At 41.8% G+C, this 25,102-nt stretch overlaps 1 protein-coding gene across 5 annotated transcripts; it reads left to right on the forward strand.

Moving 5' to 3' along the window:
- PATZ1 (POZ/BTB and AT hook containing zinc finger 1) lies at nt 1-24,057 on the forward strand. Of its 5 annotated transcripts, XM_066199853.1 has the most exons (6): nt 1-1,289; nt 3,659-3,722; nt 6,830-6,901; nt 9,257-9,428; nt 15,118-15,255; nt 17,050-24,057. In XM_066199853.1, exons 1-6 carry the CDS (start codon nt 1-3, stop codon nt 17,466-17,468), a joined length of 2,154 nt encoding a protein of 717 aa, XP_066055950.1. In that variant the 3' UTR covers nt 17,469-24,057. The 5 variants fall into 5 exon arrangements, with proteins under 5 accessions (XP_066055950.1, XP_066055952.1, XP_066055951.1 ...); XM_066199855.1 differs by lacking the exon at nt 15,118-15,255; XM_066199854.1 differs by lacking the exon at nt 6,830-6,901.
- The last annotated feature ends 1,045 nt before the right edge of the window (nt 24,058-25,102 follow it).

Consider the following 25,102-nt stretch of genomic DNA (forward strand, 5'->3'; position numbering starts at 1 on the left):
ATGGAGCGGGTGAGCGAGGCCGCCGCCTGCGGCCCCTCGTCGGGCTGCTACACCTACCAGGTGAGCCGGCACAGCGCCGACGTGCTGCACAGCCTCAACCAGCAGCGCAAGAACGGCGGCCGCTTCTGCGACGTGCTCCTGCGCGTGGGCGACGAGAGCTTCCCGGCGCACCGCGCCGTGCTGGCCGCTTGCAGCGAGTACTTCGAGTCGGTGTTCAGCGCGCAGCTCGGCGACGGGGCAGGTGGCGGCGGCGGCGGCGGCGCGGAGGGGAGCGCGGCGGAGGCGGCGGCCGGCGGGGCCGCGGCGGCGGCCGGCGGCGCCCCCGGGGGCGGGCGGGAGCTGGAGATGCACACCATCAGCTCCAAGGTGTTCGGAGACATCCTGGACTTCGCCTACACGTCGCGCATCGTGGTCCGGCTGGAGAGCTTCCCGGAGCTCATGACGGCCGCCAAGTTCCTGCTGATGCGCTCTGTGATCGACATCTGCCAGGAGGTCATCAAGCAGTCCAACGTGCAGCTCCTCGTGCCCCCCGCACGCCCTGACATTATGCTGTTCCGTCCGGGGGCTGCCGACCTCGGCTTCCCTCTGGACATGACCAACGGTGCCAGTTTGGCCCCCAATGGCAATGGCATTGCCGGCATGCCTGAAGACGAGGCCACGCGGGCTGCGCTCACCGCGGCACAGTCCTCCCTACCGGTCCTGCAGGGTGTGGACCGCCTGCCCATGGTGGCAGGACCTCTGTCCCCACCGCTGCTGGCCTCGCCCTTCCAGAATGTTGCTGCTAGTGCCCCCACTTTAAGCACCAAGAGGGGCAGAGGGCGTCCCCGTAAAGCCAATCTCTTGGACTCCATGATGTTTGGTACCCCAGGGGGCCTGCGAGAGGCCGGTATCCTGCCTTGTGGTCTCTGTGGGAAAGTATTCACGGATGCTAATCGTCTGCGGCAGCACGAGGCTCAACATGGGGTGACAAGCTTGCAGCTGGGCTACATAGACATCCCACCCCCGCGACTGGGTGAAAACGGTGTTCCTGGTCAGGATGATCCCGACGCTCCTCGAAAAAGAAGCAGGACGAGGAAACAGGTGGCCTGTGAGATCTGTGGCAAGATTTTTCGGGACGTGTACCACCTGAATCGGCACAAGCTGTCACACTCTGGCGAAAAGCCTTACTCTTGTCCGGTGTGTGGCTTGCGGTTCAAGCGGAAAGACAGGATGTCCTATCACGTTCGATCGCATGATGGCTCTGTGGGAAAGCCCTACATCTGCCAGAGCTGTGGAAAAGGCTTCTCCAGGTAAGAGAGTGCTTGGATGGACCACTGACACAGGCAGAGACCTAGGAAGTTGATTTTCCTATCCCTTGGAAATGTTCTTAGGATAGTTTGACTGTTCCGCTTTAGAATGTTTCAAGGAATGAGACTTCCATCATTTCCTCTGGGAGGCTATTCTGCAGTCTCTTGGAAGGGTTTAAAAGTAATTAAGACATCGAACTGGGAGTCAGCTGGCTTCTGGCTGACGTTCCCAGCTTTGTCCCAGAGTTGGCTGTATGCGTGTCCTTGGGCATATCAGTTAGTGTCTCCCTCAGATGACTCTTCTGTGAAATGGGTATTGAAATAATTACCTGCCTCACAGAAGTGTCTCGAGATCGCTGATGTGTAGATAGTTTGAAGGTGCCGTTGAAGTGCAAAATAATACATCTCAAGATTATTATTTTTTCTCGTATCCATTTTAAATTTTCTTTTTCTTAACTTCCCTTCATTTCTCTTAGTTCGTAATGTTTTTTATCACCCAAATGTGAAGGAAGAGGTGAGATTTCAAAGGCTGCAGCATCAAGTATCTTTTAATACATGATCTTTGTGTCCTTTGGGTTTACATCCTTCTGAAGGGGATCCTGTTTCTGCCCTGCAACATACGTAAGATCTGTGCATTTAATGTTGCTGATTTTTTGTTGTCGCTGTTTGTGGGAGCTAATTTAATAAGTAGTTTGGTACACGTAGTTGTGTTAGTGGTATCTTATAGTCTGAGTTAATGAATTTGAAACTTTTTTGGAAGTTTGCCGCTCGCTTTGAGTGTAGAAGTAGTGGGGGGAGGGGGATGCATACACTCTGCTATTTCTGTGCAAGCAGTCGGTTTTCTACAGCAGTCGATTTGCTCTAACGTGAGGGAAGGAATCGAGATCTGAAAACAAATCAGAAGGCCACCGGGCTGTGTAAATTGTGGAATTGTGCCCCTGCTCTCTTTTTGACAGAGGGACTTTCTGTTATTGAAATAAATTATGAAAATGTAGCCCCACCCCCCGTTTTTTCTTTTAGATCGGCAGTAATTAGGGATGCATTTTCATAAGGACTGCAGATTCAGTGATGGAAGGTCACAAAATGAAAATTGCACCTGTGGCTAGAAGTGAAAGTACTTTTTTTATGATAGCGCTACCTGGGATCGTGTGCCAAGTTTTATTGTTTTTACTGACACTTAAAGATCTCTGCTGTTGCTGTGTGAAAGGTTTTTGTCATTGAGGGGAAGTGAGAAATACATGTTGAGGTCCTATTTTCCCCAGTAAGTTAATGTGAACAGGCGGGAACGCCGTTACAAAAGTTAACAACAAATCCGTTTGCGTATCTGTAAAACCCAAAGTATGAATGAAAACGAGAGACTCCTAAGTTTCAGCATTCACTCTTAGGAGCAGCCAGAGGAAGTTGGAAGCGTGGTGTCTGATTTTAGTGTCCTTTCCTGTATTCGGCAGCGCAGCACGTGAGGTTGCTGGGCTGGAGGTACCCGGAGGGTCCCCAACCAGTCTGTCCGGTTACACCGCTCCAGCCCAGCGCCGGGGCATCGGCTGTGAGAGCCTCGCTGCACAGTCCAGCCTGTTTTGTGTCTGCGCTGCCTGAATTCCAGCCCGTGCCCTCTCATTGGTGCGCCGGGGAAGTTGGGGGAGGAGAGGGTGGAGAACTTGTTTCCAAGCAGTTTTGGTCTCATACAATGAAAAGCTTTCTTCCCACTAGGAGAAACTCCCACCAGGACAATCTGCAGCTCTTCAGTCCTTTCTCCTTCCAAGTAGGCTTTGCTGGTTGTGAAGGATGGTCTAACTTTTTACAGTGATAATTTGCTCTTCCATTGCACCTTCTAGTTGGAATGTTCGGAGCACTTTATTCGTATTAATACAGTCTCCCTACCAAGGTGTCAGTTAGGAGTATTTTTTCATCCTGCAGGTGGAAAATGTGTCACAGCAACAGAGTTTAGATAGTCTTTTTTGCAAGAGGTGCTTAAAGTTGGCTTTTTACGTCTGTGTTCAGGTCGTAAACCAAAAGGGTCTGATTTTCAAATATTCGGCAACTAAATCAAAGTGCCCTGATTGTTAAGGTCTAAATAAGATTTTGGATGGGGACATGCAGGCTTGAAACTCATAAACCTGTATTTCCTGTCCCCTCTGATCATTCAGTCATGATTTCTTCCTGAGAAAATGCTGCTTTTTAGCCAGTTGGAGAGGGTACATAACAAGGTAGAATCCCAGTTATTGGCCATCTGGTTCTTGGAAAGTTAAAAATCACTATATTTGTAATAGACACAGCACTGGGATCTTTTTTTTTTCTTTCTTTCTTTCTTGTTAAAATTGTAACTTTACTTTTAGTATTTGTTTTAAGTGTGCTTATGTGTATTTTCCTTTAAGGCCAGACCACTTGAATGGACACATCAAACAGGTGCATACCTCAGAGAGACCTCACAAGTGTCAGGTAGGAGCCAGACTGATGTTGTGGGCAACCTTTGGCATTGCATTTATGTGTGCAGACCATTTGGAAGTACCAGTGGAAATACCATGTGATTGTGATTTGGGATGAATGTTTGTAAAGAACAGTGTTCCATAGTGACATCTGCTTTACATCCCTCACCTCATCTACAGCCTTGGTCCTCCTGCCTCCTCCCCTTCTTCCAGATGTTCTTCCACACTGTGCTGTCCCAATCTCACCCTGGATCTCTTACCTAGCCCCCTGGGCTTGGGTCCATGTCACTGATGATTCCCTCCCCTCCTTGTTTTTTTAATTGCAGTTGTTGCCATCAGGAGGCTCCAGTGCTGACTTCATTTTTTTTAGAATAACTTCAATAAAAAAAATAGTAAATTGTAATTATCGTAACTTGTCAAGATACTATTTTTTTTAATTGCATAGCCTTCAGAACATTGCACTGAGCAAAATTGGAAGCTTTTTTATCTCAGGGAGAATATAAATAATGGCATCACAAAATCCTTTGTTGTACAATGTCATAATGTTGTATATAGTTTTTTACTGTTAATAAGGTTTGAAAGAGCAAATGAAGGAAGATATTTTGTAATCCATTTATAGAGAGATTTAAAAGGTGCCTGGATGTATCAATTAAAACAAAGTTGAGAATCAGCTTCCACCATCACGCACTGCCATCAGAGAGATGTTGGGCAAACTTTTAAAACAGTTGTTGGGCTAACAATCTCCATGCTTGGCTTCTGAAGAAATATTTAATATTTATTTCAAGAAGCTGAAGCAAGATTATTTTCCTTTTTTTTTTTTTCTTTTGAAGACAGTGAAGGTTAGAGGATTTTTTGTTCTAAAATATTTAACCACTTTTTATGAACCTAGACAATCCTACATGATTGCTGCCTCCTGATCTGCATTGTTGCACATTTTGACACACCTATATTTCCTTCAAATTGTGCGAGTTTTGAAACATTTTGAAATTTTAAGAATCCTGAGAAGTTTTCCAGGCAGCTGGAGCCATCTAAAGGCTTCTGTTGACATCCATGTGATCTGTGAAAGCCCAGCACATTGGAAAGTCAGGCCATAGAGCTGTCACATTGATTTAACTCTGTCCTATATAAAGCCTTACATTGGCTCGAGCTTCTTGAGATGATTTATGGGTTACAGATTTATACAAATTGGAAAATTCCACTCATGAAAAGAATTGACAATGTGGGGGCAGCAAGAGGTCTGTGGATGAACTGATGATGAATGTTTGCCTCCCAACATGAACAGACACTCATCAGTCCTTTGCCAGTTGATGCCAAGATTACTAGATGAACACTGCTTACAAATAACACGGAATTATTATTAGCTGTGAATTGTCCTTTGCCAGCTGATGACCGATAATGCTTTTAGAGTTTAACATGGATTTAAGAATATTAAATATCAACTCTGTGTGAATCAGAGGATGCACTAAGAGCTCAGAAGTAGAGAAATATGGAAGCTAAGATGGCACAGCCCAGCTCAACTCCATTTCCTTGCACACATGTGTTTTGTGACAGCAGTTTCCAAGAACAGTCTTTCTTACTGTGTGTTGTCTAAAGTGCCATAATACTGTATGCACTGTTCATTTCAGTTAAAAGGTACAGGCTGTAGGTTACAATCATCAGGACAGAGTTGAGATTGAACTTCAGGCTTGGTTTGTTCTAGATTTTTGATTGCTTAGCCCTGCAAAGTTAATTTTTCATGAATCTTAAGGTGCAGAAAATTTGTTAATGACCTGTTGTGTGTCTTTGCAGAAAATGCTTTGTAATATCCTATCAGATTTAGAAACTCTTCTTGAATATGCACAGATCTGGCAGAAACCACAGAAGGGATGCAGTCACTGAGAACTTGTTTCAAATATGAAAACTGATGTGTAAAGGGATAAAGTTCTCCCTGTGATTATCTCATAACCAGTTATGTGTCTGTTCCATTATATGTATCTAACACAGGATCTGGCCACCAAGAAGGAAAATAATAATGTTGTTTGCCCATTTTCCATTCTCTTCTTCCATCGATTTTGTTTGGCAAATCCGCTCCCCCTGAGAGCAGCCTGAACAGCATTGAGCATCCTTTTTGAATCTGTTCAGTTCCTGTTTAAAATTCCTGTCATTGTCACGCTTTGTTTATGTTTACTGGAAAAGAGAATTACTCCGTCAGTAAACAGAAGAGCACCCCAGAATCCTTTATTGTAATGGCATTTTTGGAATTTGTGCTCTGTTATGATTTAAGCAAAGTGGCCATTTACCTGAGCTCTCAGGTATCTTTGCAAACTGGTGATATGTAATGTTTTGTTGGTGTGGCATCACAGTGCACTTTGGAGTACCAAAACAAAAGTGGGAAGGTGTCAATCCAACTTCAGAATAAATCAAAGTGTGAGAAACAGGACAATTTTAAGCTGAACATCCCTGCAACAGCCGTAGTTTTCAGTGCTCAGTTTGTAATCCTGCACTCATCCCTGTGAAATAATGGCTGTGCTTCACAGATCTTTCACAAGTATCCTAACTTCCAGCACCTCTAGCACCTGATGCCAAAGTCTTGACTCCAACTTTTTCATTTCTGTTAAGATAGACTCAGATTAGGGAAGATCTCCACAGAGCCAAAGCAGCTGAGAAATCAGATCCAAGAAGTTGTCTTGGTGTCCAGGCAAATGGCACTCTGGATCTTTTTCCTTGGATTGTTGCACTGGTGAATTTATTTTTTCCCCCCAGTCTGACAGTTGAGTTCTGGCTATAGGAGAAGGAGTGAGTCGTTTTTATGGCCAGAATGGGGCAGCCCAGTTACTGACCCCATGGGACGGGGTGAAGCTGTCAGCTTTGGCACATCAATGTACGAAAGTCAGGCTGCAGTTTGGGAGCAAACAGTGATCTGGAAATCTGTGGACATGAAAGAACAAGGGGAGAAAACAGAAGTTTGCTCTTCTCAGAGACAAGACAGGTTGTTCTTCTGGCAAATTAAATAAAAAAGAAAAATGCAGGTTAAATTAAAGCACAACTTAATTGGCATCCCAAGTCCAGTGCGTATCCCATTGATTTCAATGCAGAATGAGTTTCTTCCTGTCCTAATTTCTCTTACTTCCTGCCTATTAGCAGGAAAATGGCAGCCACCATGGAATAAGCTCAGAGACATCCACATCCATAGAAAAGTTGAAACTTCAAGAGGTATTTCTTAAACAATGTTTTTTAAACTTTATATATTCTTATTGATCTATTTATATACCTGTGCAATGTTTGATAGGAAAGCACTGGAGAGTTTTCTTCTATAATTAACAATTAATGATAAATACTTAGCACTCATTTAGCACTTCAGATCTTTCATAAAATAAAGCTTTTTTTTTTCTCTATACCTTTTATAAATATTAACTATTTGAATATTAACTTTGGGGTTTTCTTTTACCCTAGTCCTGTCTCCCATTGTTATGATTCAGCTAAACTGGTTCTTGCTTTCTCCACTGGACTTAATTATTGTTTTTAAGCTTTGTTGCAGATATATTTACTATATAGCTTATCCAAAGGCGAGCTTTACACAGCTCAGCAGCAACAGTGAGAAATCAAACACATAAATTTTTATATTGCTCTTCCCTAAGCTTTCAACTTGCTGAGTTCACTGTGGGATAGATTTGGTTTTACTTCTGGCATTGCTGTATTTATGTGATTTGTCTCTGGTCTGCTTCTCATCGGCTAATGCACTCCCAGTGCTGGGGTATGGACCTTCCTGCAGCTCCATAGCTTTAGAGTTATTGCTGATGGATCTCTTGGCTGTCATTGTTGATAGCCCAGTCATACATCTTTAGTTAACATCCAACAGATTGATTAGTATCAGTGCTGCAATCCTGCCTTAGGAGAGTGCTTACCTCTAAGAGCACTTTAGTAAGTGAAAGCTGCACCTGTTTTGCTCAGCGCTGTGTACTGAGATTACAAATGAAGAGAAATCATTCATGTTCAAGAGTTTGCCTCTTAAACCTCCATATTTGTAATTTATAAATCTTTGTCTGGTGGGCCTAGTTAAACTGTTTATGTCGCAGAAATCCAGATAATTTTACTGTTGCCTTTTTAATTTCATGAAGTCCTGACCCTCGGAGGTGTTAAGTCTCGTACTTGCTGTGGGACAGCTTCAGCCTCCATGGGGGTTTTCCACACTTAAGCATCTCACAGGATCCAATGAGTGTAAAGCCTGTTGAAATTGATAGGTGCTTTTCTGCTGCCTTCAATGGTTTTTGGATTGAGCTCTTGATTAACTGAATTCCATGTAATTACGTTATCCTCTTCTGTATTATCAATTCCACTTACTTGAATTATGATTTTGGAATTTTACTAAGATTGTTACAAGTCTTATCTCAATTGAAACAGTGGTTTAATTACACACTGATATTTAAAAATGCAGATTATACCCAGTTCCCAAGACATTGAACAGCCTCATATTATTTCTTTGGGGATTCTGGTTATAGCTCTTAAAACTGTGTTACTTTATATGAAGTTGGTATAAACAGACCGCTGTAAACTCTTGAATGTCACTGCTCTGGCTTGGTCTGGTCATTCTGATGGGTGTTTGGTTTGTTTCTCCTCTTGCACTTGTGAAATGGTTTCGACTATAACTCTAATACCTTGTGCAGCATATTGCTGGTGATCTATTTCCCTTCACACATTAGAGACAGAGCAAGCCTTTCAGAACTGGCAGGCCACTGTGGGCACAGCCTGCCTGCCTGCCCATTGCTGCGGTTATAAAAATGGGAGGGAGCCTTCACTTAGCATGCAGATTTCAGCTGGAAAGTGGGCAAATAGAATCAATATTATCTTACGACAAATCAAGGTTGTTTTGTGGTAGTAAGTGGAATATGATACCTTGACCAGGGGTAAGTTAAAACAGGTTACTATGTCATGCAGTTATTTTGATACCTGCTCAGTTTTGAGGCTTCACTTCTACGGTTTGTTTGCTATAATGCTGTGGATGCCAGGATGACTCTTCCACTGTCTCTGGTCATATTGTCATCCCAGATAATTCTCTGAGCCTTTGTTGGTATGTCTTCACACTCCAAAAGAATTCTGTGTACTGCAGTTAGATTTATCACATCAAAGAGTAGCATTTAGGAAAATGACAGAGAGGACATTTGAGTGGTTTAAAGTGATTGTAATGGCTCAGTGAAATGGCAGAACTTATTGTAAATGGAGCAAAGTGGTTTCTGCTATTTCTTCTGTTAAAAAATACTTAAGATTTTAGTATCTTCATCCTCAGAAAGGAGCTAAAGCCTTACAAGTCTATCTTGGTGTAAGTTTTATTGTCTGTAGTGTGTCAGAGCTGTTTTCTTGCTGCTTTAGTTCTTTTGAGTAGTAACACTACATCTTGTGCAATGTGTTGGTGTTCTGAATTTATCTGGGGGAAAGTGGCTTGTGCATCGTGTCATTTTTTGTGTTTGCACAGGATCTAAGGTATTCACTCTAAAGAATACTAAATCTATTCAACAATATCCGTGCTGTTAGCAGAGTTGATGAGTCACATGGTTCTCGTTGTACCTGCAGACTTGCAATGCTTCCTTTGCCACTCGCGACCGGCTGCGTTCACACCTGGCATGTCATGAAGACAAAGTTCCATGCCAAGTGTGTGGGAAGTACTTGAGAGCAGCATATATGGCAGATCACTTGAAGAAGCATAGTGAAGGACCAAGCAATTTCTGCACTATCTGTAACCGAGGTAATGAAGAAACTCTTTTTTTATTCCAGTGGGATGGGGCAGCACTCGAGGGGAGCTCTAAGGCTGCGTGACTCTCTGCAACAGGAGGAGGTTATACCCTATTGATGTACATACTCTGCTTTTCCTACTGAATACTTAACCCTGAAACTGATGGAGTATAGGTCTGGCCGTTTCACATGGCAGATCATTCCCAAAGAAATTCAGATCAAATCTGAAGCAAATTTTATTTGCTGAAGAGCCAGATCCTTATACAATAACCATGATAAGTTGCCTTGATGCTGTTCAACACACATCTAATTTTTTTTCTATACCTGGTTAGACTTGAGCCCTTGCAGTCAGTTTGGAAGAAGAATGTTTTTGTATCTTTCAACATCAGGTTGAAAATCATACACTGAACATAAATCTACATTATGTTCCTAAGTCTTACTTAACCTCCTGGTGCAGTAGAGTCAAGCTGCTTCTCCCTCTTAACACAAGAAATTGCTTTGTGCTAGTGTACCTTTCTAAAGCATACTTTATAAAGAGCACTAGAGATGTGCTTTACCTTTATTTGCACAAATATGGCTTTTCACAGTTGGAATGGACCCATAAAGGTCACCGAGTCCAATTCCCTGCTCCGTGCAGCACCGTGTAAAACTAAACCATATGACTGAGCTTGTGAAGCTGTTCCATCTCTTTGTGGTACTCTTCAGTTGGAGAGAGTTGGAAATTTAGGCTTTGTGGATGTACACCCAAGCTGGAAAAATTACTTTGATTTATTGGTGTCTTTTGTTTGAGGGATTAATTCACAACTTCCAAGTGCCTTTTTGGCTCACACAGATATACATAGCTAGTAGGTGTTAGAAGAGATTGCTGCTGTGTTCTGGGATCTTGTTTTTTCTGATGAGTCTTTTTTCCTGACCTATGTTCTGTTTTCTAGTTGAAGAGAGGTGAAATCTTTGGAGAAAAAGCTCTTTTGTGTTTAATATGCAGACTGTACAGGGAGCTTTTGGAGTTGATGAATAATGAGACATTAAATTGCAAGGGAGGTGTTTCCACTAGTTGAACAGTCTGTAAATCCTGAAAGTGATGTTATCAGTGTGAGTGGAAAAGGCATCTGGGTTGAAAATCTTTAGGTTTTGAAGCTCCAGGTAGATGGTGTGAAATGAAGCTTGCCCTCCTTTTCTTCTGAAGGCCTGGCTTCTGACAAAACTGCTTAAGTTTATCCCGATTGTTTTTGTGACAACAACATGGAAGATACTGTTTGAGATCCAGGTGCTATCCTGCTCTCCTTCCACTGAACGTGGTGCTGGACAGAAACTCCGATGGGTTGGGGGGAATTGTCTTGTTTCCACGATTTGTAAGCTTGAATTTCAGCTTAACTACCACTGGATGTCACTGCAGTTCTTTGGAAATGGAGCCAGCGTGACAAAGACAGACCCGGCACTCAAACAATAAAATGACTGAGTGGTTTATTCACATTTTACAAGTCTAGATGTACAGTGGCAACTTAAATAAAATACACCTCTGTAAAAGGATAGGGAACCTGTTGTACAGCGAACTTTAAGCAACTACTTTCTTCTTACAGTTTGTGTATTTCATGGGAGTTGTCAGAAATTATCTGCTGTGAATTTCAGCTGACATCAGGATTTTAAAATGTAATAGTGAATAATGTTAAATTTCATAGGAAGTGTTAAAATTCATAGGAGGGAGAAGCTACAAGACTGGATTTGTCAAACAGTTGTGTTGTAAACTCATTGTTTTATGCTGTAAATTTTGGTTATAGATGTATGATCAATGAGAGCAGAATTTTCAATCCCAGGTGTTCTAGAATCAAAGGATAATGTTCATTGTTTTAAATAGTTATTTTTTAAGTTGTAGAGCCTGGCAAGATTAGGTCTAATGGAAAATTCCTGGATTAGAAATACCTATTTGATAGGCATTGGTGCAGCCAGAAGCCACACAGTAACCTGATCACAGCTGTGCCATGGCTGAGGTGCTTGTGCAGTGGAATTTTGTTTACTCTTCCCTTGGCTAATGTGCTGATGTATTTTTTAATTGAAACTTAGCTGGTTCTGGATATAGTAATTGTCAAGCAAGAATGCTCTACAAGCTCAAGCTGCTTGTGCAGAGAATTTTGGATGTTGGCCACTTAAAGTGGATGAAAAGGTGACTCTACACAGCTCAACATTCCCAGTGTTAATGACAGAGTTTAGACTCCCTCAGTTTATCCCACTGGACTGAAAGCTTTTCTGTGCAACTTAATCAAGTGTCTCATGTTGTTTTAAAGGTTTAATGGGTTTAGGAGTTGGGAATGGATCTCAGTACCTGGCAGAAAGCAGTAGCCAGTGGTTGGCCATTTCATGTGGGTTCATTTGTTGATCATACTTAGTTCTTTTACAACGTGGCAGCACAATTTTAAAAAACTACCAGCTGTGATTTGGTGTTTTTTTCCAGGTTGTTTTCTTACTTGAGGGTTTTATGCTTAGAGTAATCATGGAAGCAACTAAATCTTGTTAAATCAGGGGAACAGTAACATGGTTTGGGGGGGTTTTGTGTTGGTTCTTTTTTCCCCCTGAGATTTTGGGGTTTGTTTTTCTTCCTTTTTTGGTTGGGTATTTTGTTGGGTTTTGGTTTTTTTCTTAAAGAATTTGTCTAAAATGTGCTTAAAAAACGAATCCTCAAGCCTCACTTTTTAAGACAGATGCTCTTTAGTCGGTTTAAATGAAGGAGACACGCTCCTGTTGCATTGTTACGCAACCTTCTATTACCATCCTTAGGAACTTTATTTTCCTTGTGTGGGCTTTTACAAAGAATTCAAGAGATTAATGACTTTGACAGGTCTAGAGCTGGTACTTCGCAATAACACCTGCAACTCGGAAGTTTGGGGTTGTGTTTCAAACACATACGCATTGTTTGTTTCACAGAATCAAATTAGTTAGGAAAAGGGCAAATATTCCAATCACAAATGGGAATTTATTTTTATAATTCTGAGGTTTTAAAAATTTAAAAAATTCCGAGTTCTTGTACATTTCGTAGTGGACACAGTCCATTAAAGCAAGACACATTCTCCTCATGTTCCCACTAAATCCAATTACCATTTTTGAACAAGGAGCATCCTGCAATTATTTCTATAGGTTATCTCCTTATAGATCTTATCTAAGAGATCAAGGGAGAGGTCCCATTTAAATAAAGGAGATCATTTCCTTGCTACACATATTTTTAATATTGGTTCTTCTAGTATGAAGAAATAATTTGCCCTGCAAAGTAGAGAAATGTGTATGAGTAAAGCAATGAATACATTCCTTCTCTGAAAAATACTGCCGCTTTATCCTCTGGATTAGTTTGACTCTGCTCTGAAAGAGACTTTTAAGAGTGAAGGATTATGGTCTATGAACCCCCATCTTCCTAGGACAGGCATTCATAATTAAAGTCTGGTGGAGATAAAAAGGCCAGTGCTAAGTGCTTCAGGAAAAAATTAGGATGAAAACAACCCCAAAAAAGTCTCCCTTTATACAGTTTCCCATGAAGCAGTTGGCATTCTTATGGTTTTGATGGAAGTTGATGACTCACATGTTCATCTGCCAAGTGCATAAAGGGGAGCTAACACACTTTGCAGCAGTTTTCATTATATAAAACAATGTACTCTACAAATAGAACTGCAGAGTTCAGAAAAAAACACTGCCGGCAGAGATTACAAGTTCAGATTTTCCTGTGTCAGTTGTGGTGTAGAAAAACACTGAATACCTGCATGGAGTCCTTTTTAATGGCTGGCAGTGGGATTTTAATGCATTGCTGCATCAAAGAGGTCGATCTCAGCATGCATGTGGTTATTAGCCACGTGTGTGAAATAAGGAAAGCATCTCGTAGGTGGAAGTGTCACCACTGTATCTGTACACTGTGCCCTTTTCTCTGCCAGTCAGACTGGTTCTTTCAGGTCTGCAGTGAATTTTTGGTATTTGTAAGAATTTTCAGTGCAGCATTTTGTGTCTGAGGGTAGGTCTTGCATTGTTTCAGAGGATAATATCCTTACATTAATTCCCCAGATGACTTGGCCTTGGCGATTCTACTCCATTGTATTTTGAGAGCCTTGTGTTCTTGGTTTCTTCAGTTGTTTTGTATCTACTTCTCTGAACTTTTATCTTCAGCTCAGGGGTCCACAGTAACTACCTCTTGTTCATTCTCAGCAGCCTGCCCCCTTTCCCTTCAGCAGGTTGCTGTGGAGTTCTTGCTTTGCAGGTCCTGTATATATAATTCTTAAAACCCCCTGAATAAAAGTCGGGGTAGAGGGATATTCTGTGTGCTAGGCACAGGGAAATCTAGTGTAAAGCCACATTCAGTGTTAAATTCAGCAGCTGAAACTAACAGCTGCAGTCAGAAAATCCACCTCAGAGAGGTGTGTAGTATTTGGTTTGCAGGCTTCCTAATATATTATTATATATCATCAAATGTCAATGCAGTTATATCACTACAAAAATGGCTTTATGGTAGGACATCTATTCGTATTTTAAGCAAAGTATTTTTATGAAAGTTCTCTTGCAAGGACTTGAGCTGAAAATGCTTTTAAAAAATCTAGGGCTTGGGTTTTCTCTCTCCAGAAAGGGAACCTGCAACTCTGGGTCTGTGATGGTGAACCTTGTGTTGTGTTCTTAGTTGTTAGTGGAAATGTTTCTAACATGAAAGAGCCATAATACTCTGTTCAAAATATAACAGAAATTTAGCTGGTTGGTGGTGGTAGCTTCACCTCTGTAGGAAGTCTTTGAAACTCTCTCCTCCTTGTGCCTTATATGTGGTCCAAATGTGCCAGTAGTAATTGCAAATCTTACTGAGGTTGAATTTAAAAACATTCCAAAGTACATGTGAGACAATTTATCGCATTAAAGAAAAACAACGTATTTGTGACACTTAAAAAAAAAATTTAAAAAGCACATGCACAAATGTAAAAATCTGGTTTGTTCAGCAATCAATTGTTTGATATATATGTTTTTATTTTCAGTGTTTGGCGCTTACAGATCAGAGCTAATAAAAATACTGAAATTTATTTTTAGTACTTATTGTTAACTACAGACAAAATATGAGTTCTAGTATATTTTTTTAAAACCCAGGATGAGCTGACTGCAGGAAATGTTTTTTAAAAATTAGAGCAAAAACTGTATGTCTTAAAAAGTCAATAGTTTGAGCTTTCTGCCTTCTAGAAGTCAGTATAAGTGCTAGAAACCTAAGGGGAAAGTGCTTAAAACTCAGCAAGGGTTGTTACTAGATAGCATTCCTTCAGATCTTAACAGCATAAAATCAACAAATTGGAACTATCTTCCAAAGTATTATCAGATGGCAAAAGTATTTTTAATTAAAATAAATAAAACAGCACAAAAATGGTGAAGAGACATGGGTGCCTTTTTGTATGATGTCTCTTCTGCCTTTTTTTCCAGAAAGTTTCGTATCACCTACTAGGTTTGCTTACACAAAATTTGTTTTTTAAGGAGGCTGTTCTCTCTTTGTGACTAACAAAAAGCAAACCCAGTCTGATGAAAAGTGTGCATTGCATTACTGCCTGATGATGACAGGACTCCTACGTGAGCATGTCAGAGGGAGCTGGCGGAACAGCAGCTTTGCAGTAGGGAGCAGGAGCAAGACAAAGATTAAAGGAACAGGGAAGGCAGATGTGTGTCTTTGCTGGTGGCAGGATCTCATCTCCTTTTATCTTGTTTAGGTTTCTCCTCTGCCTCCTACTTAAAGGTCCATGTTAAAACCCACCACGGTGTTCCCCTTCCCCAGGTCTCCAGGCACCAGGAGTCCATCCCGAATGGGGGAGCAGCGTTCCACTGCGTCAGGACCTATGGCATCAAAGGCAAGAGACTCGCTGCTCTGCACCTTGCTGCTCTGGGCAGAGCTTTGTGTTGTGGGGCGTTGGGCTGGGCACGAGAAAGGGGAGGGAGGAAGGACAGGGAAAACACCGGAGAGAAGCTTAGGGAGATGCAGAGAAATTCCAGAGCATCACGCAGGATGTAATAACACCTGTCATTGGAGAGCCAATTTTACAAGTCTAGGGGAAGGAAATGGACACAGAAGAGTATGTGAAGTTTTGGCAGCTTCTTCAGTTTGGAAAATTGGAAAAGCCACGTTAGTTCATCTTGACCCTCTTCCTTGGAGCAATCAGCATCTGAACTTTGCCTGAGGGCCAGTTCGTCAGTCCCATTCCACCTGAGTCTCGCGTCAGTCAAACCCCGTTTCTGGTTTTGATAGGAGCCATCCTGTACATGCAGCCAGCTGTCTGTAGCTAAACTTACCCTTCCAAATGCAGTTGTTGGGGAAGAGAGGTAAAGGGTGATAGTGCTGGTGCTTTCTTGTTGGTTTTGCCATTCATTTAACTTGGGCGGGGGGAGAAGAAGGTGTTACTGTAAGCATAGCTGAGGAGTATTTAACTTCTGAACAAGTAAAGCAGTGTGTTTATCTCTGTAGAATAGGATTTTGCTTCCTGGTTTGAGCTGTCAGTATTCCTGGTGAAAGTGAAACATCAGAAAATTCTTCAAAGCCGCAGTTCTTCTGGGTTTTTCCTTGCTCAGGAGAACACAGTGGGCTGGGTGAAACAAAGTCTGTGCTAGCAGAAAGCTCGAGTTGTGTAATTTTTACTGTTAAAGTCTTGATAGTTACTACAGAAACCCTTTTAGTTTTGGGTGGTGTGCTGACTTAACAAGAGGTTTATTCCAGCTCAGTGGTGTATTGATTTCATGCATATCCTGTTAGGTTTGTAATGCTGAGTCCAGAGCAAATCTGTCTTTTGGGTTGTGCCAAGTGCTTCTTTGGTCTCTTAGAGTTAATAGTAGGTACAACCTATTTGTATTCAGAGACTCCTTTAGTGAGCATGTCTGGGTTTCTCACGCTCATTCACATGCGCTGAGCAAAAAAGTGTGGACAAACTTCCTTGGCATAATGCCAGAGGAGAATGGGGAAGACTCCAAACATACCAATGGCTTTGCCAGGACATGTATCCAAATAACTTAAATAACATCCCTAACCTCTGTGCTGTTTCACACTGTAGTATTTAAAGATAGAACAATTTTAGGCTGTGAAGTGAACTTCTAATAGTGTTGCACTTGTGAGAAAGAGTTCCTTGAGACTAAATGGAATTGCACTTCTTAAATTGCAGTAGCTCGCTGCTGTTTTGCTGAGTGTTTCCAGGTTTCTTCACATCTTACTGCAGCCTGTTGGACTTCGTGAAGTTTCTAGGCTCTCCCCCAAAGTATCAACAGCATTTCAGAAGCGTGCAAGTGAATTGTACAGTTGAAAACTCATCATTAGGTCCATCCTTTTGTAGTGTCTGAGTTGTAAACATTGTGAGACATCCTTGGGATTCACAAAGTGTTATATAAACCAGAGACCCATTGTGGTTGCATTCAGTATCGTGACAAATCCCTAATGAAACCCCAGCTGTTGCTCTGATGGCAGCCTGGTGGTTTGGAAAGGTGACCTATGCTCAAGGGCTTTAGAATATGAGGGGTTGGATGTTAAGTGTGTATCATTCTGTTGTGACAGGCATTAATGTGATCAGGTGGTAACCAGTCTAATTCATTTTGATGCATGTTAAATGTCTTCCTTTGGGGGCTAAGATTCTGAAAACTTCCCTCTTTCCTTTTTCCCATAGAAGGCCAGAAATGTTCACATTCGGACGCGATTGAGAGTTCTGATTCCTATGGAGACCTCTCTGACACCAGTGACCTCAAGACTCCTGAGAAGCAGAGCACCAATGGGTCCTTCTCGTGTGACCTGGCAGTCAGCAAAAACAAAATGGAGACGGAAGGAGAGAAGAAGTACCCGTGCCCTGAATGCGGCAGCTTTTTCAGATCCAAGTCTTACCTGAACAAACACATACAGAAAGTTCACGTCAGGGCCCTTGGTGGCCCCCTGGGGGACCTGGGTCCTGCTCTAGGATCCCCCTTCTCACCCCAACAGAACATGTCTCTTCTGGAGTCCTTTGGGTTTCAGATCGTCCAGTCAGCATTTGCATCATCCCTAGTGGATCCAGAGGTCGACCAGCAACCAATGGGGCCAGAGGGGAAATGAGATCAGTTGGATCTCAACAAAGCAAAGCAGCAGTCTGGCTATAATGATAAGATGCTGTGAATGAAAGAGGAAATAATGGAATTTGGTTCTATAGCTGAGAATTTTTTATTCATTTTAGCTTCCCTCTTTGTCTCATGCCCTACCCCACCTTTAAACCTTCACTGGGGAGAGGGAGAACATGCTTCTTTAGCTGAGAAATTACAGAAGATGGTGGCCTTGAATAGGAGACATGACCCAACACAAATTGAGCTCTAGAGGCTGCTGCTGGTGTTTTGTTTGTGTTCTTTGAGAGTAATCAAAAGTTACCAGCACTGGTCTGAGAATGAGACAGTCCTAGTGACCGAGGCACCTGGGGAGCTGCAGCTACAGGGAGCTGTGATTTTGTCCTCTCTCTATTCCCCCACCCTCCCTAAACTCCCCCAGGAAAACAGTAAGTTTAAAAAACAGACCCATTATTGAATATAATGTTAAGTAAAATGCCCCATGGTTCCTAGCAGGTTACAACGCAGTTGTCCTTTTAAAACCAGAAACATTTAAAGAAGGTGAATTTGAACCCCTTCTGCCTTTGTGAGGCTGTGAGTGCTGCAGCAGGACTGAGCTGCTGAGAAAAATCACCTTTCAGAACAGGTTGTTTTTATTACTTTTGACCATTAAACTTGCTGTCAGGTTTTTAATTCTTTATTATTATTATTATTATTATTTTAGGACCTGTTGTAATGAATTGCTACTGAAAAGCCAGTCTAAGGCGATACACAGAGCACTCGTAAAGCAGCAGTCACATTAGGGTTAGTATTAATTTTTTTTTTAGATGTACCATAATTAATAACTTGGCTAGTTGGTTGTTTTAAGTTTATGAAAGAAATAGTTTTTATGAAAAAAAAAAAAAGAAAGAAAAAAAAAGGAAGGAAAAATACCATTACAGTCTGGTTGGCTGGTGCTCATTTTTCATGTGGGGACCTAGGGGATGAACACGATCAGCTATCGGGTTAACATGATGTACCACTGACTTGTTTAGTGTGAATAAACCCAGGGGTTCACAGAGTGATTTTGGTTTAATTGGATTGGACTCTATTAAAGAAGTTAGTATGTTACTTTGCATCCCCTCGTTTTGTCTGGTTTTTGAGCAATTTAGCCACCTGTCCAAAAGGTGTGCAAATGAGAGCCAGTAAATAATATGTGAATCCCACTCTGCACTGTGCTGTTTTCTCAGTGAGCTGGGCTTTTTGGCCACAGTTGTGCTCTCCTGATTTGTCTCTAGTCAGGTTTGCAAAAGCCACTGTTACTCCTTTCTTTTCCAAATGAGAAGGGTTTCTAGTATAAGAGGTGGGAATTGCAAACAGCATATCTTTGAAAAAGAATTGATTACAAAATGCAAAGAAGCTGCGTTCCAGGCTGTTGGACATTCCATTTAATCTGAAAATACCACTTGTGCAGAAATAATGTCCTTTCTTGACCCTCCCTTTCCTTCCATGTAACTAGTCACGGTTTTATGTACCAAACCCAGGTATAAATGTTGTTTAACACAGGGTTAGGAGTTAGGAATACTCTGAGTTTTAATTATGGTTCTGCTGTTGATGCTCAAGGTCACATAGAGCAGTTTCCTGAATTTATTCCTTCATTTCATACCTGTGAAGAATCTCCTCTACATCACAATTGCCGAGAGGGTTATTGAGCAAAGGTTTAGCAGTGATTTGGTAAACTGCTTTGTGTACTGAATGTTTCTAAAGGCCACTCTGAAGAGCCCATGTCCTGCACCAAACTTGCATCCCATGAAACAGTATCTGTCTCCTTGGACCAGGTTCTCATTTGCTGATCTGTCTGTGTAAACGTGCAGAGACACAAACTGTTATTGCACCACAGCCTGCATTGCCCAGGTGCTTATTAGCCAAACCCTGTAGCTGATGCTTACCTGATTTTCCATTTGGTTTTTATGTTAAAATTAGAGAGCCCTTTGTAAGTATGGATTTTGGAATTACGTTCTAAATTCTACAGAGTTAGAAGACCCAGATTCTCTCTTGTAAGAAGCTACTTTTTATACTTGCTCTCGACTATTATAAATCAAGGATGAATAATCAATGGCTTTCTCTTTATAGCACCAGCACTTTCTAAATTGAGAGCATGTTGCAGTGGACTTGATGTTTTGCTATTAATCTGTGTTGGGAGACTGAAGGACATGTTCTTCTCCAGTCATCTCCTCCCAGAATCCTGGAATAGGTATGAGCCTCATTTAAAAGGAAAAACCAGTGAAACAAACAAACCACACCACTAAAGCTTCATGGAATTTCTCTTGTACTGGTAAGATTAGTAGACAGGTAAAACCAGAACATCTTAGAAAAGTGGCAAAACATTTTAAAATACCTTACAAATCTAGTGCTGAGGCAACCTTGTAAACTGCCAAGCAAATCAGGAGAGAGTAGGCTTTCCAGTCAGCATAACAGTTTGTTGGGATTTGCAAATGCAGCTGCAGTCACTAATTTACTAATAGCTCATAATTAATCCACAAGGGAAATTTCTGTTGAACTGAGGCTGTATGCTGAAAGACAGAAGGTTTTGTCCCCAGTGTTCTTATATGCACTCAAAGAAGGTGCATTAGTCATAAAATTCAACTTCAAAAGCTGAGTCCAGAGTATAGAATACTTTGATCCTACATTTAGCTCCCCTGACTTTAGTGTTACAAGTGGGTTGAATTTTGGCTGTATCTATCAGAATTTAATTTTGAATGCTACAGAATTTGACCTGAAACAAAAGAAAAGCCTCTATCTGAAAACGAAGCCTTCTAAAACACTGTGTATTCTGCTTGTCAAAGAAAATGCTTACTAAGTTGTCATGAATACATTGAATGAAAACTACTTACTTCTCAGTCTAGTGGACAGGGAAACAATTAGGCAGGAGGTTAACAATCCTGAAATGACAGTTCTAGATCATCCTAGTGTTAATGGGAGAGATTTGTAACAACAGAGGAGGCTGGTGCAGCCTAGTGTCAGTAGGAAGTTGGGCAGATCTTTAGCTGGGGTGTGTTTTCAGTGCTTTTTGCTTCTTCAGGGCCATACTGTTCCATTCTGGACAGTAATTTAATCTACATGCAAATTCTTTCTATTCTGTACTTTGGGAAATGCCTGTTTCTCATAGGACATGAGACAGATCCAAACAGAAAACTCAGCCTCGCAAGTTCAGAGTTCAAGGGGAAGTTATGCAACGTGCCCTGAATTGCAGCTTGTTGCTATTTTATTTGATTTTTAATTGGCATATAAGTGTCTAGATGATAGTTCTGATTTTGGGCCACCTTCCCTTCCTTGCCTTCCCTTTTGGAGGGACTGCAAGCCAATGTTTGAGCTGGTGCACTTATCAAGAAGGAAACTTCAGTTCATGCAAATTTATATAATCAGACTTGTAGTATTTGTTTGTTTTATAGGAGTCCCATAACCTCTCATCTGAGGCTTAGAGCCTTGTGTATTAGGTACGATGAAAACATCTTCAGTAATTCATGATCTCTAATATCTAAAGACAGACAAGAAAGGAATAGATGCTTATAAGACAATGAGTGAAAGATAAAGGACTAAAAACCACTTGCATGCATAATTAAGTGTTGTGTTAAATGTGGGGGCACAAACTTCTCAGGCGTCTTTTATTGCCTGGATTTATAAATGTTAATCCAGAACAAATGCAAGGTAAAGCAATTTAATGTGAATTTATTCCATACTGAGTTTAATTAAGTGACGTGACCTTGCATTTGTCATGTCTTAAATGTGTGCAAGCAGTGTGGCCCACCTGACACATGGCAATGTGCATGTGAGTTCTCAATCCTAAAGGATTTGCCCATGGTGATATGGGAAATTGATAGCAGAACCAGAAATTGAACACAGATTTTTCCTTCTCTCAATCCAGTGCCTTAATTATAGTAGGGCAAAGTATTATATGTTGGGGGGGATGGGGGTTTTTTTGGTTTTTAAAGCCTAGAACTATTAAGATGGTGTGGAGTTGGTCTTCCTACCAATCTTTTGAATAATTGTAAATGCCCAGTCACAATTTTAGACCTGTTTGAGTGCCAGTGACTTAGGGAATATTTGTCATTTCCCATGTATTCCCTGAAATTATTGTTTCTCCCTCAACTGCTGTCAGCAGTAAGGAATGACTTGAATAGAAGAGCTGTGTAACTGAATGTCTATAACTCAACTAATTGAATTGCTAGTATGAAAGCTAACCTAGATTTTGTAGGCTCTGTTGTAACTTTAGTGTCTTGTTTTTTCACTAAATCTTTGTTCCTAGAATTCAGTATCTAAACTTACGTCTTGAGTCGGGAGTGGGGTACCACTTTCAGCTTTAATTTTTTTTAAGGTGCTTGCTTGAGGAAGTAGATGCCAAAGTAAACTTCAAAGGAACTCCAGACTTCAGTGTTGGAAGAATGAATGGAGAGCAAGAGCTCTCCTTGGGTTTCATGAGAGATAAATGGACAAAGTAAAAAACAGCCACCAAAATTCTAAGTAATGACACTGGAAAGGCTTTTCTTTACCACCCACAAAAATAATAAAATATTTTCAATTGTCACCAGGGCAGAAAGTCTGAGAGCAAGTGCCAAACAACACCATGGAATGTGCTGGCTTTTTCAGCATTATGATTATACCTTAACAGCATTGTCGATACCCGAATGTAAATCAAGCCAGCTTAGTACTGCTCACCTTTTTCTTGGGCACAATACCTGAGTTTTATTTGAACAGAGCAGAAGCTCGCAGTGAATCTCTGAGCTTAGGCTCTCAGTTCCACCCTGAGAGACAAAATAAATGAGCAAAGAGGGGGGGAAAAAAACTCACTAGGAAAACTTAAAAAGGAAAACAGATCCTGGAAGGCTCCGGTGTCTCCTAAAAGAGCCATGTTTTTTTATCCTGAACATCCTTTTCAAAACAAGATCCTTCAGCTGTTGTGAATGAGCCCTTGGGAACAGATTTGGCTTCCAGCCCAATGTGCTGCAGCTCCCCGTCCCTGTGAGAAAGCAGCATGTTCCAGAGCACAGTCTGAGACCCAGAGGGAGGGGGGCAGGCAGTGCTCCTGGGCTGCAGCCACAGGTCAGCACCAGCACTGGACAAGTGTCTGCCTGCTGCTTTGGCCCACACCCTCCACACATCCTGTGCAGTGTGCTGCCTGCTTGGATGCGTGCAGCCCTGCAGATGTTGGCTGTAAAACAAAGCAGGGAGCTATTTGGCTAAAAAGAAACGAGAGGAAGCACCACTTAAAAGGAGTGCTATGACACAAGTCAGTGATGCAGCCCAGGAGCAGGAGCCCTGGCTGTGAGGGGCTGTGGTGATGGTTGGAGTGGTTATGGCACAGCAGTGAGAAAGCACAGCTGTGCGCTCTATGGTGGCCTGTTTGCCAAGAATTAACACCCTGTGTCATCTCTAGCCTCTTTCTGTGTTGTGCTCCTTGTCTGTAAGAGGAGATGATGATAACCTTTAGGTAAGAATGTGCCAATATTTAATTGACATGCCAAATTGTGCTGCTGAACTCTGGCATAAATGTTTGGCCTCGCTGACTTCAGGTGTAATGCAAAGTTAAACAAACATTTGGCCACATTTTTCCTGAAAGGTGTGATATTTAAATTTATTTAAAGACTGCCTGGCACTATTGAACTGCTCTCAGGGTTTATGTGAATGAAGCTTTTCCTGGGTGGCCTCCATACTTGCACTGCAATTCTTGAGGCCTGGAAGTGCTCTGAGCGGAGATATGCTGAAGGAAGGAGGTAACTGGAGTCTCACTGATGTTCCAGTGACTCCCTCCCAGCTCCTGTGTTCCATGTGGACCATGGAGTCACTTCATGCAGCCACTGGCAGCCATAAATGCTCTTGAGCATCCTGCAGTCACATAGTGACCTTGGGTAAGTGATTTTAGAATAAATCAATCTCCTGCTTGCTAATACCTTTTTGTCTGCTGTGTCTACAAACTGGTGCCTTCTCCAGGCAAATTTTACATGCCCTCTGCAAAGTTGTCAGACTGACTGCTGGCTCTTAAGGAACCAACCAAGCCTTGCTCTTGGGCTCAGAATTTTTCTTCGGTACTGTTGTAATCTGAAAGTTTGCTGCAATTAGTGCAAATACCAGAGTAAGAGAGAAAATAAAAGGCTGTTCTTAGATGTCTTGTAGAGTGAACAACTGAAACATGAGTGTGGGATGAGTCAGGAAAACTGGTATTTTTCCCTGGCTGCACGCCATATGGAAGAGACAGTGCCTTGGAAGGGAAGGAGCAGAAAAGTTTGCCATTGGCTCTGATGAATCCCAATCCTGCTTCTACTGAAGTTGTTGGGAATCCTCCCATGGTCTTCAGTGGAGCAAGAAAGGATCTTAGGTGAGGATGGATGACTCTTTCCCTACTTGAATGAAGTCTCTTGCCTATTTATGGGCCTGCTTCTATTGAAACCGAGCCTGTTTTAGCCTTTTTGGGTTCTTAGGGACCTGTTTGTATAAAGCAACTTACCTACCTATCTTTTTTTTTTTTTTTCTATTGTGTGTATTTTTTGTATGTTCTGTTGGAAGGTGAAGCCTCTGTAGAAGGGGATACAAAACCTGATTTTTAAATAGTAATAAACCAAAAGAGAATTAAACTCCGCAGGCTGCATGCATTCATTTCCTGGAGATGGAGAGTAGAGACCATGGGTGCACAGAGAGATGGCCTGGACTTCTCATATCTCAAAATTTTCCCCTTTTCAGGGGCAGTTCTGCCTTTGCACATTTCCACAGCTCCATGTGAGAATTCATACTGGGGTGGGCAGGTTGCAACACTGCATCAGGATGGCCTGATTTCCACTAGGACAACCTTTCTCTGGCACTGTGTGGTGAGATTTCTTGGTTTACCATAAGTGGGTGGAGTAACAAGTGTCTGTGAAATTTGGTATTGTCCTCACTGAATGGCAGTGAAATAAAACTGAGGTCAAATAAATAGAGTTTTGCTTCTGGCCTGCCCACCTCAGGTGCTGGAGTGTTGGTCAAACGCACAGTGTTTTAACTCCACACCCTTACATACTAAAGAAACAAGTGTAAGTATTAAGTGAAACTTTATTAAGCCTTTGTTTCTTCCTGGCTTTTTATCTCCTCATGGTGTTACCAGTTGGAGCCATAACTTTCTAAAAGAATGGCAAACTCAAGACCAAAGTAACAACAAAGATTTGCCCTGTTCTCTAAACATATTTGAAGGAACAGTGTCTTTGCTTTTGTAAATAGATGTAAAAAAGTCCACATGCCTGTGTCAGTCATGAAAAGGGCTATCTCTGCATGCTTATGGCATGTGTGTAACCCAGAGAAAATACAGATTTGCCTTTCTACACAAGAAAGAAAGAAAGGGCAGCTTCCCAAAATTAACAACTCCTCCCACAGCCTTCAGACAAACACCTGTGAAGAGAGGCCTTCTGCAGTACCTGTGTGCCAGTGGTTTTATCTGCTTTCAGGTCAGCTAAGAAATAAAATCCAGAGGTGTGAGCTCTGCATTGTAAATGTCCCTGAATCCTACACTTCATGAGGAAACAGCAGTAGCTCCACTGCAAGGTTTGGTCTCTGCTTCTCTGCTCACATGTTGAATTACAGAGACCCATTACAAAATGAGTCTCTGCTTCTGCTCTTATGTTGATGACTCCACTCCTAGTCCCAAAGCCC

This window comes from Chamaea fasciata, unplaced genomic scaffold (assembly GCF_029207755.1).
Source record: "Chamaea fasciata isolate MVZ Bird 193981 ecotype frontalis unplaced genomic scaffold, bChaFas1.0.hap1 SCAF_18, whole genome shotgun sequence".
NCBI lineage: Eukaryota > Metazoa > Chordata > Aves > Passeriformes > Sylviidae > Chamaea > Chamaea fasciata.

What these genes read in the sequence shown, in the direction of transcription:
- PATZ1 (XM_066199853.1), top strand. Translation starts at nt 1, where the DNA reads ATGGAGCGGGTGAGCGAGGCCGCCGCCTGCGGCCCCTCGTCGGGCTGC. An exon ending in AAAAGTTGAAACTTCAAGAG is followed by an intron (nt 6,902 to 9,256) that starts GTATTTCTTAAA and finishes TTGTACCTGCAG; the next exon opens with ACTTGCAATGCTTCCTTTGC. An exon ending in CAGGACCTATGGCATCAAAG is followed by an intron (nt 15,256 to 17,049) that starts GCAAGAGACTCG and finishes TTTTTCCCATAG; the next exon opens with AAGGCCAGAAATGTTCACAT.